At 41.6% G+C, this 14,849-nt stretch overlaps 1 protein-coding gene across 1 annotated transcript; it reads right to left on the reverse strand.

Annotated features, from left to right (window-relative positions):
- Positions 1-4,761: 4,761 nt before the first annotated feature.
- Positions 4,762-13,407, reverse strand: LOC119172422 (antimicrobial peptide microplusin). Its single transcript, XM_037423523.2, has 5 exons — positions 13,277-13,407; positions 11,193-11,254; positions 9,731-9,820; positions 5,839-5,865; positions 4,762-4,978 (listed from the first exon to the last, which is right to left on the reverse strand). Exons 1-5 carry the CDS (start codon positions 13,353-13,355, stop codon positions 4,853-4,855), a joined length of 384 nt encoding a protein of 127 aa, XP_037279420.2. The 5' UTR covers positions 13,356-13,407; the 3' UTR covers positions 4,762-4,852.
- Between the last annotated feature and the right edge of the window lie 1,442 nt (positions 13,408-14,849).

Here is a 14,849-nt window from a genome sequence, read left to right on the forward strand (position 1 = left end):
TACTCGTCAGGTTATCATTCATTGCGTCAACGCTAAGGTTGATTTTCTCTAGAAAAGCTGAGTACCTATTCTGAAGCGAGACTCTGAAATCATGTACTTTTCCCTCTCAGTGCTAGCACATTGATTGGCTTGTTTCGTATCAGTTTCTGTCGTTCCTTCTTCAAGTCTAGGCGAATTCGAGATTGTGACATTTTATGGTCACTACATCGTACCTTGCCTAGCCCTTCCACATCCTGCACGATGCCTGGGTGTACATTCAGTATGAAATACATTTTGTTCTTATTATGGCTCCTCCATGTCCACTTACGGTTCCCTCGTTTCCGGTAAAAGGTATTGAAAATCCGTGAATTATTGCATTTCGCGAATTGTACTAGTAGCTCCCTTCTGGCACTTCTAGTACCTATGCCATCATTTATTACTGCCTGGTCTCCAGCCTGCTTTTTCCCTACCTTTGCATTGAAGTCTTTCATCAGTATGGTATACTGTATTTTTACCTTACTCATTGCCGATCCCATATCTTTATAGAAGCTTTCAACTGACGCATCATCATGGCTGGATGTAGGCTCGTAAGCCTGTACCACATTCTTCTTGTATATCCTATTGAGGTTAATTACTATATTTTTCACCCTTTTATTATTGCAATAGTGTTCTTTGTCGCCAGCTATGTTTTTGTGGATAAGGAACCACATTCCCAGATTTTCTGTCAGCCAAGCCTCGATAGCAAATGACGTGCGCACTGTGTAGCACTGTATAGGCGTCATCTCTCCTAACATCACTGAGGCCTATTACCTCCCATTTAACACCTTCTAGCTCCTCGAACAGTGCAGCTAGACTTGGCTCACCAGATAAGGTTTGAGCGTTAATTGTTGCCGAGTTCAGGATCGAATGATCGCCTGTCCAGATTCAGATTCTTAGCACCCTCTGCTGCGTTGCAGATCTGACCACCACCGTGGTCAATTGCTTCGCAGCCGCTGCGGACGTAGGGCCGTGAGTTATTTGAGGTATTCATGGAGGAGGTAGTGGCCAGATACTGCACCAGAGTGGCCAATTCTTCTCTCAGGAAAGAGTGTGTTACCGGCGGTGGTCACCAGTGAGGCCGCACCATTGGCCTAATATTGCAGTTCTATCACAACGCAGATTTTTTTGAAATCCGGTTGGAAGCTGCGCGGCACCTGGATTCGAACCATGGGCCTCTTGCATGCGAGGCTGATGCTCGAACCACTACGCCATCGCCGCTTCTCTTTTTGCCTTAATTTTGCTTAAAGTTTCTACTTTTCCTGTGTTTAAATGGATTCATCTTTCTTAGCTCTGGGGCTTTCTCTCCGAGCAACAATTTACTCAACCGTGAACCTGCATCACAAATTCACAAATTGGCATCCGCGACAGGGCGAAGCCGTTAGTGGTATAGTTGATTGATATCTGGGGTTTAACGTCCCAAAACCACCATATGATTATGAGAGACGCCGTAGTGGAGGACTCCGGAAATATAGACCACCTGGGGTTCTTTAACGTGCACCCAAATCTGAGCACATCGGCGTTAGTGGTATAGTGGTGGTAGCGGTAGGCGCATTAGGAATGTGGCAAGCGCATGAGTTAGATGATTTGTACGTTGGAGATGGGAAGTTTTCTAATGCAGGTAACTCGTACATAATCAAACGATACAGAGAAAGCAAGTGAAACTAGTGCATATGTTTTACAAAAAGCATCAAAAACTCCACTTTATTTCTCTGTATCTAAATGCGACAACAAAATGGATCGAATGGTTCATATTTGCTATCGCTTAGTTCAGACTGATAATGCGCTATATAGACTTGCTGCCTGAGAGTCGCTAATGTTGTATTGAACATTCGTGAATACCAGGGATAGTGGAATGGTTAATTTCTCTTTCCGACACGCTGGTTAGGACCTAAAGTTATTTGGATTAATTTGGACGACTTTTGCTGGTCTACTTGTGTTTCTACAATTGTTGTAACCTGAATGCGTCTTTTTTGGTATATTCTGTACGAGAACCTTAAGACTAGTCTCTCTCATTACCACCCTTCCTTTTCCTGACTATGTCGTGGTTCACTCCTTTATTGCGTAGTACATCCAGTCTAATTTTTGTTTTCATTATTCATAATTCCCTATGAGGTATTTGTCGTGCTTCTATGGGCTCACGCACGGTGCTGTAGAGTACTAAATTGAGAAAGAAATTTGTGCTTGTACTGATAGAAATTCGTAGTGCTAGTTGGTACACCTTCTTTATCCGGTTGTTAATGGTCTTTTAAGCCGAAAACCAATTGTAAATGTCTACTGTGTATGCGATCTGACTGATTCAGCTGTAGTGTATCAGCTGTGTGGTTTTGCATTCATTCATACCCATGTGATTGTTATTACATACCGAAGCTTTAGCGCACGCACACGAAGACACAGATGAGAGGAACTCAAGGTCCAGCGCACTGGTCCTTTTGTCTCTTTCGTCTGTGTTTTTGTAGGTGTGCGCTAAAGCTTCAGTATGCGGCAAGACCAACTCACCGACCGGTCTTTCTGTATTATAGTAGATTGGTATTATTTCATTTGAATAATCTCAACGCATTTGTTACCTTTCTTCTTGGTTACTAGTTCCAGAAGCTTGAACTGGTATACTACAGGAATATTTGAGCGTCCATGTTGTGTACCTTATTTTACTTTTAAGCTTCATTTCTGTCATAACTATCTAAAAGCCTGAACTTCAGTGTGGGATGGTATAAAAGAAGCTTGCACTACTCTGCAGAGCATGTAAGACCTAATCACATGGTGTGTTCCTGTATGGCGTCCGTCATGGTCGGGTGTCTTTGATATGTAGGTCAATGTTCGCAAGTAATTTTCCTGTGGTGGTGCTGGTGGCACCAAAACGGATCAAAAGGAATCACGAGTTAAGATAACGTTTAGGAGAAGGGATCAAGAGGGATGGATAGTTTGGAGGCGAAAAAAAAAACAGTTTGAAACAAAGTAGACAGATGCTAAAGTAAGGACGGTAATGAAGATGGTGCATTCCTTCAGCCACAGCTAACGCCCAGGCAAATTTCGCTTTAGCTCAGCTGGTAAGCTCTAAATTATTGTCTTTTTATTTTCTTTTTGCATTCCTTACGAGCGTACGTTTGCGTGCTCCGCCAGCTGGTACTTCGTCCTGCATATTCCTGCATGCCGCAACGTAGTGGTTGAGCATTAATAACTCAGGGCCCGTTGTTAAAAAGGCCACATCACCGCTATTGCTGACAGCTTACAACTGGTGTGACCGACAAGGTCACCGACAGTAGCACGTGAGCACGGACAGCAAACAGGCAGTGCTGCTGCAATTGATGGCTATAAAACAACGAGCCGTATTCACTGCTTGAAAGCCAACTCCATTGTATTGATGCTTAAATTATACTTCTTGAGTAATAATATACGATGAAAAGTATGTTTAAATGAAGGCGAAATGGTAGAAGCTCGTGTACTGTGCGGTTTCAATCCGCAATAAAAAACACCAGATGGACGAAATTTCTATAGTCTACAACTACGGCATATTTTATAATTTTGTCAAGGATTTGGGACGTTAAGCTTTTAATATTTTTATCAATGAAAAGTATGTTCTAGTTGGTCGAAGTACGCACTAAAAATGGCATTTTGCTACCCGTTGAACTTTAAGGCAAGCTTAAAAATCTCCTTAACGAAGAGCCAGAAAAGCAATATAATGCAATATAATACAATATCGTTAAAGAGCTCGTTTCGATGAAGCTTCGGCATCGGTGTCGGTGTCATTAATTTTGAGGGAGAAAACATCGTCTTGTCCGCTACAGAAAACTGAACCAACAGACAAATGAAAAGTAATGAAAATTTTCGTGCCCGAGTCGTGATTGCACCAATGCAGCTTGTGTGGCAAGCATGTGTTTTAGCACACAGCCGCGCGTCAACATGGAAATACATAGAAAACAACTACCTCGGTTAGAAGCGCAGCGAAATACTTCGCATGCTTTACAAACAAAAGCGCTTGGTATACAGATTTCTTATTACAACGTGTATTATCACAATAATATTTTATGGGGCAAGCGATCTGGCGGCACAAGAAGTGATTGTCATAATCACTTCAAGTTTTAAAGAGAGACACCGAATACGAGAAGCCGTTACTGCACGTATTCATTCAAGGCTTCGTAGTGGGTGCACAGCAAGTTAGAAAATATTTCACACGCATAAACGCTTGTGAATCACTCTATTCTGTGATTCTACGCAATACACAGAATAGAGCCACATTCGAAAGCTTACCTAGCGCAAATCATTTTTAACTTTATTGACTACATTGTAGTAATCCCCAATTTAAGCATAACGAGTCACATCATACATTAAAAGGTGTTGCCTAAGTGGTTAAAGTACGCACTACAGATAGGGTGGCTACCACTTTCCCAATTCAAAAGCAAGCTCAAAGGTTCCCCAAGTTTTCTCTCTTTGTCTACCGACTATGAGTAAAAACGATGAGTGAAAAGTATCAGTGAAAAGAATTCTTCTCCTCCATACAACTATAGCTAAGTAGCGGAGAATGCTATATCAGAAAAGTTTGAAATGGCAAAGTGCTGACCTAATTGCCATTCACTAAATATAGAGCACATGGACACAATGAAAAAACCACGACGTCACAAATGCTGTTTCTGTGGTTGTAGAGTGCCGTGCTTTTTTCTAGTATAGAAAACCCTGTCCGCAAATGTGAACGCACACATCGGCAGGAGAATATGCAGGCTGCGCATGCAAAAAACAAATCTCCAGACGTTTGCAACAAATCCCGCAGAAAGTTTACTGCTTTCCTCATACTTAAGTGAATATGAGTCCTAATACTCAATCACAAACTTCATAGCTGCGTTTAGAGAAACATGCGACGTTCTCCATAGCTAGGGAATGTAGACTGCCACCACTTTGGCCACCAAACCTCCTGGGTTCTCCGAGAACAAAAACTGGCGACTCTGTGAAAGTGTTGAATCTGGAACCACTGCGAAAAAAGTAGACAAACAATTTTCGTTGACTATAACGCATTACAAATGAGTGGCCGTGAGCAAATTTCAATATGCAATAAAGAAGATTTTTTCTGTCCTGGCCGGCATCGCGCCATCCGCAAATTACACAGCACTCTTGCTTTCTGGTTTAGTTTCACGACCTATGAACACGAAGCAGCGCACTCGTTAGTTTTCACGTATTAGCAGCAGGTATCAAAGACCAGTTTCTTACTCACTGCCTTGGCAAATCTGAAAAAAAAAACTTAGGTTGCCTAAAGACGTGGTAAGTCCGATATTGATGAGCATCTCAATTTACCGGACACACTTGGGCCCACAACGTCTGACTACCAAGGACAGAAATGTTTGTTCAATAACGCTGGTCTGCAAGTCTGCTGAGAAATTGTAAAGCAGCTCAGCCTACGCTCTGAAGTGGTTTCCAGCAAAAGACCAATTTTTTCAAATATGACAATGATTCTTTGAATCTTTAGCGAAACTTTTTGTTGTTTCATCTACAAGGACTTCTTCATTTTCATATTCTGCTTTTTCCACAGGTAGACTAACAGCAATCTCTTCTTTAAGCAGAGGTGGTACATGTCTCCACGATATGTCGATATGTGACAGACTTAGCAAAACGCAAAGCGCTGTCTTTACCCAATGTTTCTCCCATTTTCTGATCAATATGACGTCAGAGGCAGCAAATGTTGCCACAAAATATGTGCGTGTAGGTTAAATACGCAGTGTATTAACTTAAATAAACTGTATCGCATTCAGTTCAATAGCACTTGCAGCAAAATAGCTTGCTCAAACGACGTTCGTTTTACTGCATTGGCAACGCAACTTGAGAAGAAATACTTACGTTGAAGAAATATGACATGGCTCCCTCCTGAAAAAAAGGCGTCATTTTAGTAAAGATATCACTGGTCATTGCTAGGAACATTACACGTATTGTATTTTTAGCGCGAAGCAGCTGGCAGCATACAATGCTATACGCAGGAAGGATAATTTTGCACACTACGTGCACGCAAACTAAACTTTGAAATTCAAGCACAATGCCTTCATGTCACCAGCTTTAAAATTATCACAGTGATACTGATCTAGGCAGGTGCAATTTGCAATCTACTACGCATTTTGTAAGGCTCGATAAATCAAAGATGACCAATATCTTTAAAACACACAAACACACATAAAAACTCTGCGGCCACAATCTTTAAACGCGAGAAACCTTCGTTCGAGCGCCGACAGGAGATCAGCTGGAGGGCCAGCTAGAATTGGTGATCACTGTAAAGCTGCAGTGTAGCATTAGCGCTTGGCTAACAGGAATAAGGTGGTAGATTCACCAGCGCAAAAGGACGAAGAATTTAAAAAGAAACTTGCATACAAAGTCTCTAGAGTGTTTCGTCTTTTCGCGCTGGTGAGCGTTCCTTAGTCATGAACCAACTCGCCCTAGCTTCTGTTTTTACAAATAAGGCGCCTTCTCAACTTTGTAAATGTACAAGTTCTTCACGAAGTAAAGCCCACCTACTGACAGCAACTAGCAGCTTCTACAGAATCAGTCAGCATCTACTAAATGCAACCCAGGTAGTAGGCGCGCCCTGTTCATTGAGTTGATAAGTGAATGTCTTTCTTTGAATATACAGGTTAACTTCTTTTGGAAGAGCTGCGACTCACACTACACTGCGAAGGGTACAATGAATCTCAATTGAAGCGGGAGTTCGATGAGCAGGGATATCAACTTTACACATGTCGGGTTTTTTGCGTCAATGCATAGTTATCAATCGAGAATTCTGTGCAAATAATGCCTAACAAAGAGGAAATATTATAAGTAATAGCATTTAGTACGCCTAGTATTGAACCTATTATAACACGGCAGCAAAGCCCGCCAGTTTTCAGCGCTGCCAGTGATGTCAAGCGGTCACATCTCACGGTCTCACCCCTTCTGAACACGCGGCCACAAATAATGGTGACGTGAGTTTCAGCAGACATTTCATCTGCTCGGCGCGCACGTGTATAGACATCTATTCGCCACATCCAATTCTCGTTGCCGCTGCCATCAGTGTCTACAAGCGGTGATGAAAACACTGAGGAATATAAAGTTACGGCGATTCACGGCGTGAGCATTGATTCTGAATGCAATGCCGGACCATGCAGTGACGAGCCGGCCGGAGATGCACGCTTAGGCCACGCTGTCGCCTAAGACTTGTGAACACTGCTTGCGCGTAACTTGTTGGCGATGGCCATGGCTTCAAAACATTACATTCGGGCTCACGGCTCCCCAGCAAATCGGACAAAACGTCACAATAAAACACATGATTCACATGAACATGCGCTGCACGAACCAAGCCAAACAAAGAAAGTGAAGCCATTGCCCGGCAACCAGGAATCGCCGACAGCCGGTACTACATGTAGGCACCGCGATAACGACGCTGAGATTTTTGACGTCGTCGCTGCTCGGTCATCGTCCCACAGCGCCAGAGGCACGGCCTAGGAGCTCACTGGAGACGTCATAATGTTGTCGATGTTCCATGACCGGCAACGCACCGTTGAGCCTATTGGTACTCTTAGCGCTCGAAATAGCATAACTTCTACATGACGGGTGCAACTCATAAACCCATGCATACCAAGCAATCAAAGTAACGTCAACTATAGAGTTTGAAATTTTGTGTCACTGTTCTTTTAAGGTGCATACATATATAAATGGGAGATATATATGCTGCATGTCAGGACAAATAAAAAGTAGTGAAATCACTTTTTTTTATTTTATTTCATGGTGCATTTTTTCAGCATATACTGCAGTTGTGTCAAAAAAAGTCGGGACAAAATGTTCATTTCACACAAAGCTTCTGAGTTACTTGTTTCACGGATAGAAAACCACCTGAGCTTCTTTAAAAACCGTTAACGTCATCTTCGTCATGAAGTGATCCCTGCTAATAACAGTACTACGCCTACCTGGAATGCGGACCGTGGTCTTATTTATCAGTTACTTCGCATTTTGGTCCTGTTCGTAAGCTATGCGTTTGCACATATTTGCACCAGTGACGTGCAGACAGAAGAAAAGCACTATAAGCACGTGACACTGAAACTTACAAGTTTTTTCCCCTTAAGATATTCTGCGAAAAAAAAAGTGCTTTATTCAATTACCTGTTATTGTGAGTCTTAGATTGTCGAACTTACGAACTGCATAAACGCACATAAGTTTTTTTTATATTTGTGTAGACTCTCATCTTTGAGCAGTGGGAGGAGTGACTTTTTCAAAGGTAGTACAAGTTTATAATAAAAAAATATCTAGATGCAAAGCAAACACAAAATGTGACGATAAATTCAAAATACTTTGTTATAGGTTTGGCGCCTCGGGTGTTTTAATCATGTCTTCCTTCTGTTCATGTCTTTGTCGTGCCAATCAGGGCATCCTCATTTAAGTTTCAAACTTTGTAGCAAAGTGCGCCACCTAGTAACTCTCTCTGGCTATGCACCCTTTGTGAGCAAGCCGCATTCCCACCATGTTTGGTATCTAAGAGCGTTCCACCAGATATCAGACACTTCAAGTTTTTTCACGACACATCGTCTCACTGTACAGTTGTCACTCCTCAGCGAGTGACAAAGAAATTCATGTCTCTGACAATGGGTAAGCAGTCTTCGGCTCGACAGATTTATTGACTTTATTAGCTTTTTTTCTAGACACAAAGAAGTCTTCGCATCACCTTTGCATTCTCTGTACGTGAATTAGAAGTGCTAAGCCTCCAGTCGCGTCACCGTTTGTAGGTCATGGGTTCGAGGCTTTAGCCATTATATCCCAGTTTATATGCATATAGGGGGATAATCAATCTGAACAGTGGAAGCGACTCAGACAGGCTGGCCGACGTTTCAATGGGAGGATCTGTATTTGTGAAAGACCTATCTTTGCCTTAGACAAAGATAGGCTTTCCTAACAAAACATCGACCAGCCTTCCGAGCCCATTCCACTGTTCACCCTAATTATTTCACAAAGTGTTTCCATCTCTCGGCTCCCATATTGATTTTGAATTTATATTCATATGTATTTTATACAGAGCACCTTCTTTCCCACGGAAACTTTCTATAACATTTAGTTTTGAAAATCATCCTAACGCTAAAAGGCTTCACACCTGCAATGTTCGAACAGTGCTTTGTCGGCAATTTTCCGCTTATTTAATTCTTATGTTACCCTAAACGTTGCTTGTATTCCCTAAACTTCCCTCGTATTCCACTAATACACTGTTTTTTTTAATTTTCTTCACCCAGAGGACCATTTTCAAGTTTACAAATTTAATGTATGTATCAATCATGAAATCTTTTACCTTCGAGAAACATAACGAACAGATAGTGTTTCAATTATAATATGCCGCTCGATATTGCTTCAACCGCTTTGTTCCTTCAGCATTCCGCTTTTTTCGTGGGATCGAAACAATGCGTGTGGTCCCATTGGTCACCGTCGAAAGCATCGTATTAGTTGAGTAAAGTATCCGCATCACAAGTTTTTGTTCTCGTTTTGTGTCCTTGTTATTTTTGTTGTTTCTTTCGATTGCATTTACGACTGTTTCCAGGTGACGTTGCTTTTTGTTATCTTCGACATCAACAAAACCGGTTTTGTAAGGTGACGCACTACAGAAGTATTGTGGTGGTGTGCTTTGAAAAAATGTTTGCGCATAAGAATCCCAAGTCCAAGACTCTGCCATGTATAAAGCACGATTATTTACGAAAAGCACTGGTTGAAAGTAAATGAAAGCACATACGAGATCGTTGTATGAACACATCCTCCTGATCGCACAAGCATAGTTTGGACAGTGCAACTCCCACACAGCATGGGAGAAAGCTTGCAGTGTCTGTAAAAAAAGGATTTATAAGACGAAGCATGATACGAATACAAAGATATTATCACAGGTTGTACAAGCTTATCAAGTGTATATACACGTTCACAAGAAATAGCGGCTCCTACGCGATGACTAAACCGAACTCATAATTCAAAATGTGTTGAGAGGCAGCAGCAGCAGCACACAATGTGTGGTCCGTGGGGCCGACGTGTGAAACATTGCAACATAATTGTTTCACTGCCATATAGGCTGCTGAAGTCTTCTAGGGTATGCCTAAAGGGGAAGAGTACGTGAATCGCTTTCGTTTATTTTTATGTTCATTTGATAACTTTGGCCACTTTCATTTGGCTGAATTAAACTGCAAAGCTCTTTCAATAGCAATTCACAACACCACTAAACCAAAACACGGTATAATGACAGCAGAATTTCGTAAATTGTAACTGCAAAAATATATGCAGCTTGACATAGTGTCGATTATTCTTTGGTGTGGTTTTTAACAGAAAAGCAGATACTCATGAGTCACAGGTTATGATGATCACTTGAGGCTTCGATAGTTAACGTGGTATAATTAATAATGGTCCAGGACAAGAAAGACTTCACGAGAAGATTACTACGTGCAACGCAACGTTCAAGAACGTAACGATGTGTATGTCTAGTGGGTATTCAAATTTGGTGCCCAACAGAAGTGTCTGTCGAAATTTTTACTTTACGAAAATGAGAGTATATAAATCTCATCCTTGCAATTAGTTTCCAGTATTGTGGCGTAGCCATGTTGCTAGTTTCGTAAGCGTTGTTGGTGAATCATAAGCTCCTGATTTTTTTTTTTTTGCTAAGTTAGATGCTATTCGTGAACTTTATTTCGCGTCGGTCTCAAATGCTCTTCTCACCGTAATTCCTTTGATATGGAAAAGCATACACTTTTTTTCTGAACACTCTTCATCGCATATAAAAGTCTTTGTGTGCGTTTTCTTGCATTTCTAAACAATAAGGACGCTTTGCTGCGCAAAACAGTTTTGAACAAGTTCTATTGTTCCCGCACTGACAAAACGTCTTTGTCATCAAGAGCTTTCAGAACGTATAATATTGGCAGTAACGACTTTGTTGCTCGTCTGCCGAACCTGCTGGGCTTCGACCACTTTCTTTTGTGACCGCAATTATTCTTTTGAGATACACTCAGATTTATGCATGTCCTCGCCCGCAAGCCCGGAAAGACCAAAAACAGCCTGCAACACTTTTTTGCTTGACAACAGTTTGTGTCAACCTGCATGGCAATATCTAGCAGGAGCTTGGACTCCGAAAAAGCTCAAGAATGATGGTGTTCTATTTTAAGCAAACAGACGGGCTAGCGATATAAAGCAGAGTGATGTCGTGAAGCAATACTCACCCGTCGTGAAATGCGGCTCGTTATACAATTAAGCTCCTTGACCAGCTGCCAGTAAGGTTTGCCTGCGACACCCAAGAACAAAAAAAAAAATACATACATTGTTGTAATGACAATACTGCGGCGGCAGAATGCTGCGCTAATTTTTAAGCATCATTCTCTGGGTCGATGCATACTCGTGCTACATATCCAGGGTATAAGTAAGTGGTTTAAATTGCCGAAACTAATTTCACAATTTTACATGACTCCATCAGGAACGACTGGGCGTATTTTGTTTGTTTGTTTTATATGCGTCATGGTTAGGGAAGAGGCGAGGTAGATATCCATGAGGATGAAACAGTATGGGCTGATATTTACTTCTACACGAACATACTTAAACTACAAAGTCCGCTAAAGAAAATGAATTGCGTCATTGGTAATGGGTCATTGGTTGGGCCACTCAACCTGTTTTATACAGTAAAATACTGTACTTGTAGACAAGTTATTTCACTGTAAATTCGCCTGCTTTTATAAAATAACAAGGAACAATAATTGATTTTTTTTAATTGTTCCACTTACATTCCGCCATTTATCATATCATACTGGGGTACAAAGTAGTTTCGTACTACGTAAGTGTAGAAGTAAATATAGTAATTTTTATGTTGGAGTATAATGAGGCAAAGTCTTTGAATATCTCATTTTATGACCGTCTGAACACTGTATTTCTTTCTGTCATCCGGAAAAGCATTCCGCACTGATCTGTGCTTTGATGTCTTCATAGATGGTGTTATTGTATTCATATAGCAGTGCTGTTGGTGATTGGTTAGGATTTATATGTCTCTTGTACAAGTTTTATTTATTTTGTTATTTTTTGTAAATTCACAGCGAATACCTTTCTTTCTAGTACTGATCAACTGTTTTGTGCCTATTGCTGACATTTATGGATGCCGACGTCTGTCAAATGGCGTAAAACAGGCTGTTTTTTCTCTCCGTATTCAGTTCGCTTACTCGAACTGAAATAAAGATTTGACCGATCTCACTAGAGCGCGTCCTGCCAACAAATTTGTGGGATACGCATCACTGCTGACATGCCAATTTACATTCAGAGAGGCTCTTTTGTTTATATATTACGTTGAACTATGCTCAGGTCGAGATATAAAAAATTGACGTGACTGATATTATCATGCGGTGCGCTTGTCGAAGGAAATTCTTTACCCATGGGTAGAAAGATGTGAACTGGCTTTAAAACAATATGTTGAAGGCAACGTGTACAAGATTTTAGCTAGATCCTTTCCAAAAAAGCATGCAATGCTTATAAAAATGCGCCGCTTTGCATCCACATATGGCGCTACAGGTCTGTTGGTGCAATAAAAAAAGGTGATGCACCCATGCAGTAGATAAAACCTTTAAAGTACTTATACTGACAAAATGTTTTTTTCTTCGCTTTCATCCATGCTGCTTAAAGGTGAATAGGCAGGTGCGGTTTGGAACCTACGGAAAACCCTGTAATTATGTAGTTTATTCAGTTGAAAAATACGTGCCAATAAGATCCACGGCAAGCTAGACGTTGCGCTTGGTTGAAATTTAAGCAGTTGTCACACGCGCAACAAGGGGGCTAAGATGCTTTTCCGCGGCGCATCATACAAAAGGGTAACATTTATCGACACCAGGCGTCTATAGCTTTCAAAGTGAGACTGGCTCTTTACAAATGAAAGCGTTAAGTGCAGTGTCGATTTCGGATATGGAAAGTGCGAAGCAGATATGTGCATGCAAGGAAACACGCGTTTTTTGTTGTTGTTTTCTGCCTAGTATATGTATGTTTTGCCATCTATTCTTCTACCTTGAAAGCACAACGCATCTAAGCATGACACACCAAATAAAAAAGACCTCAAATACTGAAAATAAATCGCAAAGCGCCTTCCATGCGCTGTTTAATACGTATTCAATATGTAAACATCTTACTAATACGCGAGGCCGGGTAACATTTTCGAACCAGGTGATCAAGAACACAATAGCGTGCAGTTTGAAATTAGCCCAGATTCCACGCCATTACACGCCATACTTAAAGTAGCGCTGCTAAGGTGTATATGCACAACCACGTGACATACCGCAAAGTTGCTGATGATGGGCCGAAGACGCAGTCACGAAGATGACCACGAGAAAACAGATGGCTAATACAGGTTTCATATCGAGTGATGAGCAAGGGAGCTTGCAAGGACGACAGTGACACAAAACTTGTTTTCATAATGCTTTATATACTCCGTGTTGTCACGTGGTCGGCTCAACAACGAAACGACAGTAAAGTAGGGCGTAGAACAAAAGACCTATTATGGATATTTACCGAGAAATAAGTATGGATATAACTACACCAACTGTCCTCTTCTATCCTCCTGTGCGCACACAAAAAAGACTACGCTCAACCGCCGCAGTCCATTGAGTTGCTCGGCTTCCGAAACCCACTGCTAAAAAGATGACATTGATTTGGATTTATGAGCGCACTTTCTTGGGCTATATGCTACTTATTCATCATTACGTTATTGCGCACTGCCTAAAAGACGAATACTTGGAAGATGAACGGCTAGACGGACAAAAGTGCCAACCCTCAGCTGAGTTTCTTGAACAGACGTGACGCTTTTATGCAATCTCATTCCATACTTAAAACCATTATTATAAAAAATTAATTACAAAATTAATAAACAGTATAATTCTGATAACCACTCATGCCGATGATTTGATTTGATATGTGGGATTTACCGTCCCAAAACCACCATGTGATTATGAGAGACGTCGTAGAGGGGGGCTCCGGAAATTTCTACCACTTGGGGGTTTTAACGTGCACCCAAATCGGAACACACGGGCCTAGAGCACTTCCACCTCCATCGAAAATGCAGCCGCGGAAACCAGGATTCAATCCCGCGACCTACGGGTCAGCAGCCGAGCCACTAGACCGCCAGACCGCTGAGGCGGGGCCGCTCACGCCGAGGTATCCGGAATATATCACTACGTGATTGGCTAACTCTCTACTGCAAGCGGTCAAGAAATCCCTCAAGAAGCACGTTTAGGAAAAACTCCAGAATTAAAATGAAAAATTTTGTAGGACCACCGTGACACCGTACACTTTTACGACATCTCACATGGTATGTAAAATAATGGGGGTGGTGACGGAGTGCAAGTACTTTTTACAGCACCGCGCAAGTTCTCGTCACTTCTCAACGCAGAAAATGAAAATGGAATGGGAACAAGTGCTTGCACATATAACCACTGAAACCAAGTCGTGAATATTCTTGAATAAATGTTGAACGTGGTTCCATTCAGATGCGGAAAGAAATGCGTTGGCCAGATGGGCAGGTGCCTTAAATAAAGACTGCGGGAGAACAAAACAACAATGTGAATAAGTCGGTGCAAGGCCACCTAGGCTTGCATTGTAGAGATTGTGGATGCCTGCCGATCGAGTGTGAAACCACGTTCGGCTAGGACGAACCTCCCAAAATCATCATATATTAATGAGAAACGTCGTAGTGGAGTGCTGCGAAAATTTGGACCACCAGGGCTTCTTTAACGTGCACCTAATCTAAGCACACTTCAGCAAAGTGGGTACATTTGTATTGCTACGTGATTTTCAGTCGCGTAGTCAGTTACGTGTTTTGTGATTTCTAGTCACGTTATATGTACATTGGCCTT

Source organism: Rhipicephalus microplus, chromosome 4 (genome assembly GCF_043290135.1).
Source record: "Rhipicephalus microplus isolate Deutch F79 chromosome 4, USDA_Rmic, whole genome shotgun sequence".
In the NCBI taxonomy this organism is placed as follows: domain Eukaryota; kingdom Metazoa; phylum Arthropoda; class Arachnida; order Ixodida; family Ixodidae; genus Rhipicephalus; species Rhipicephalus microplus.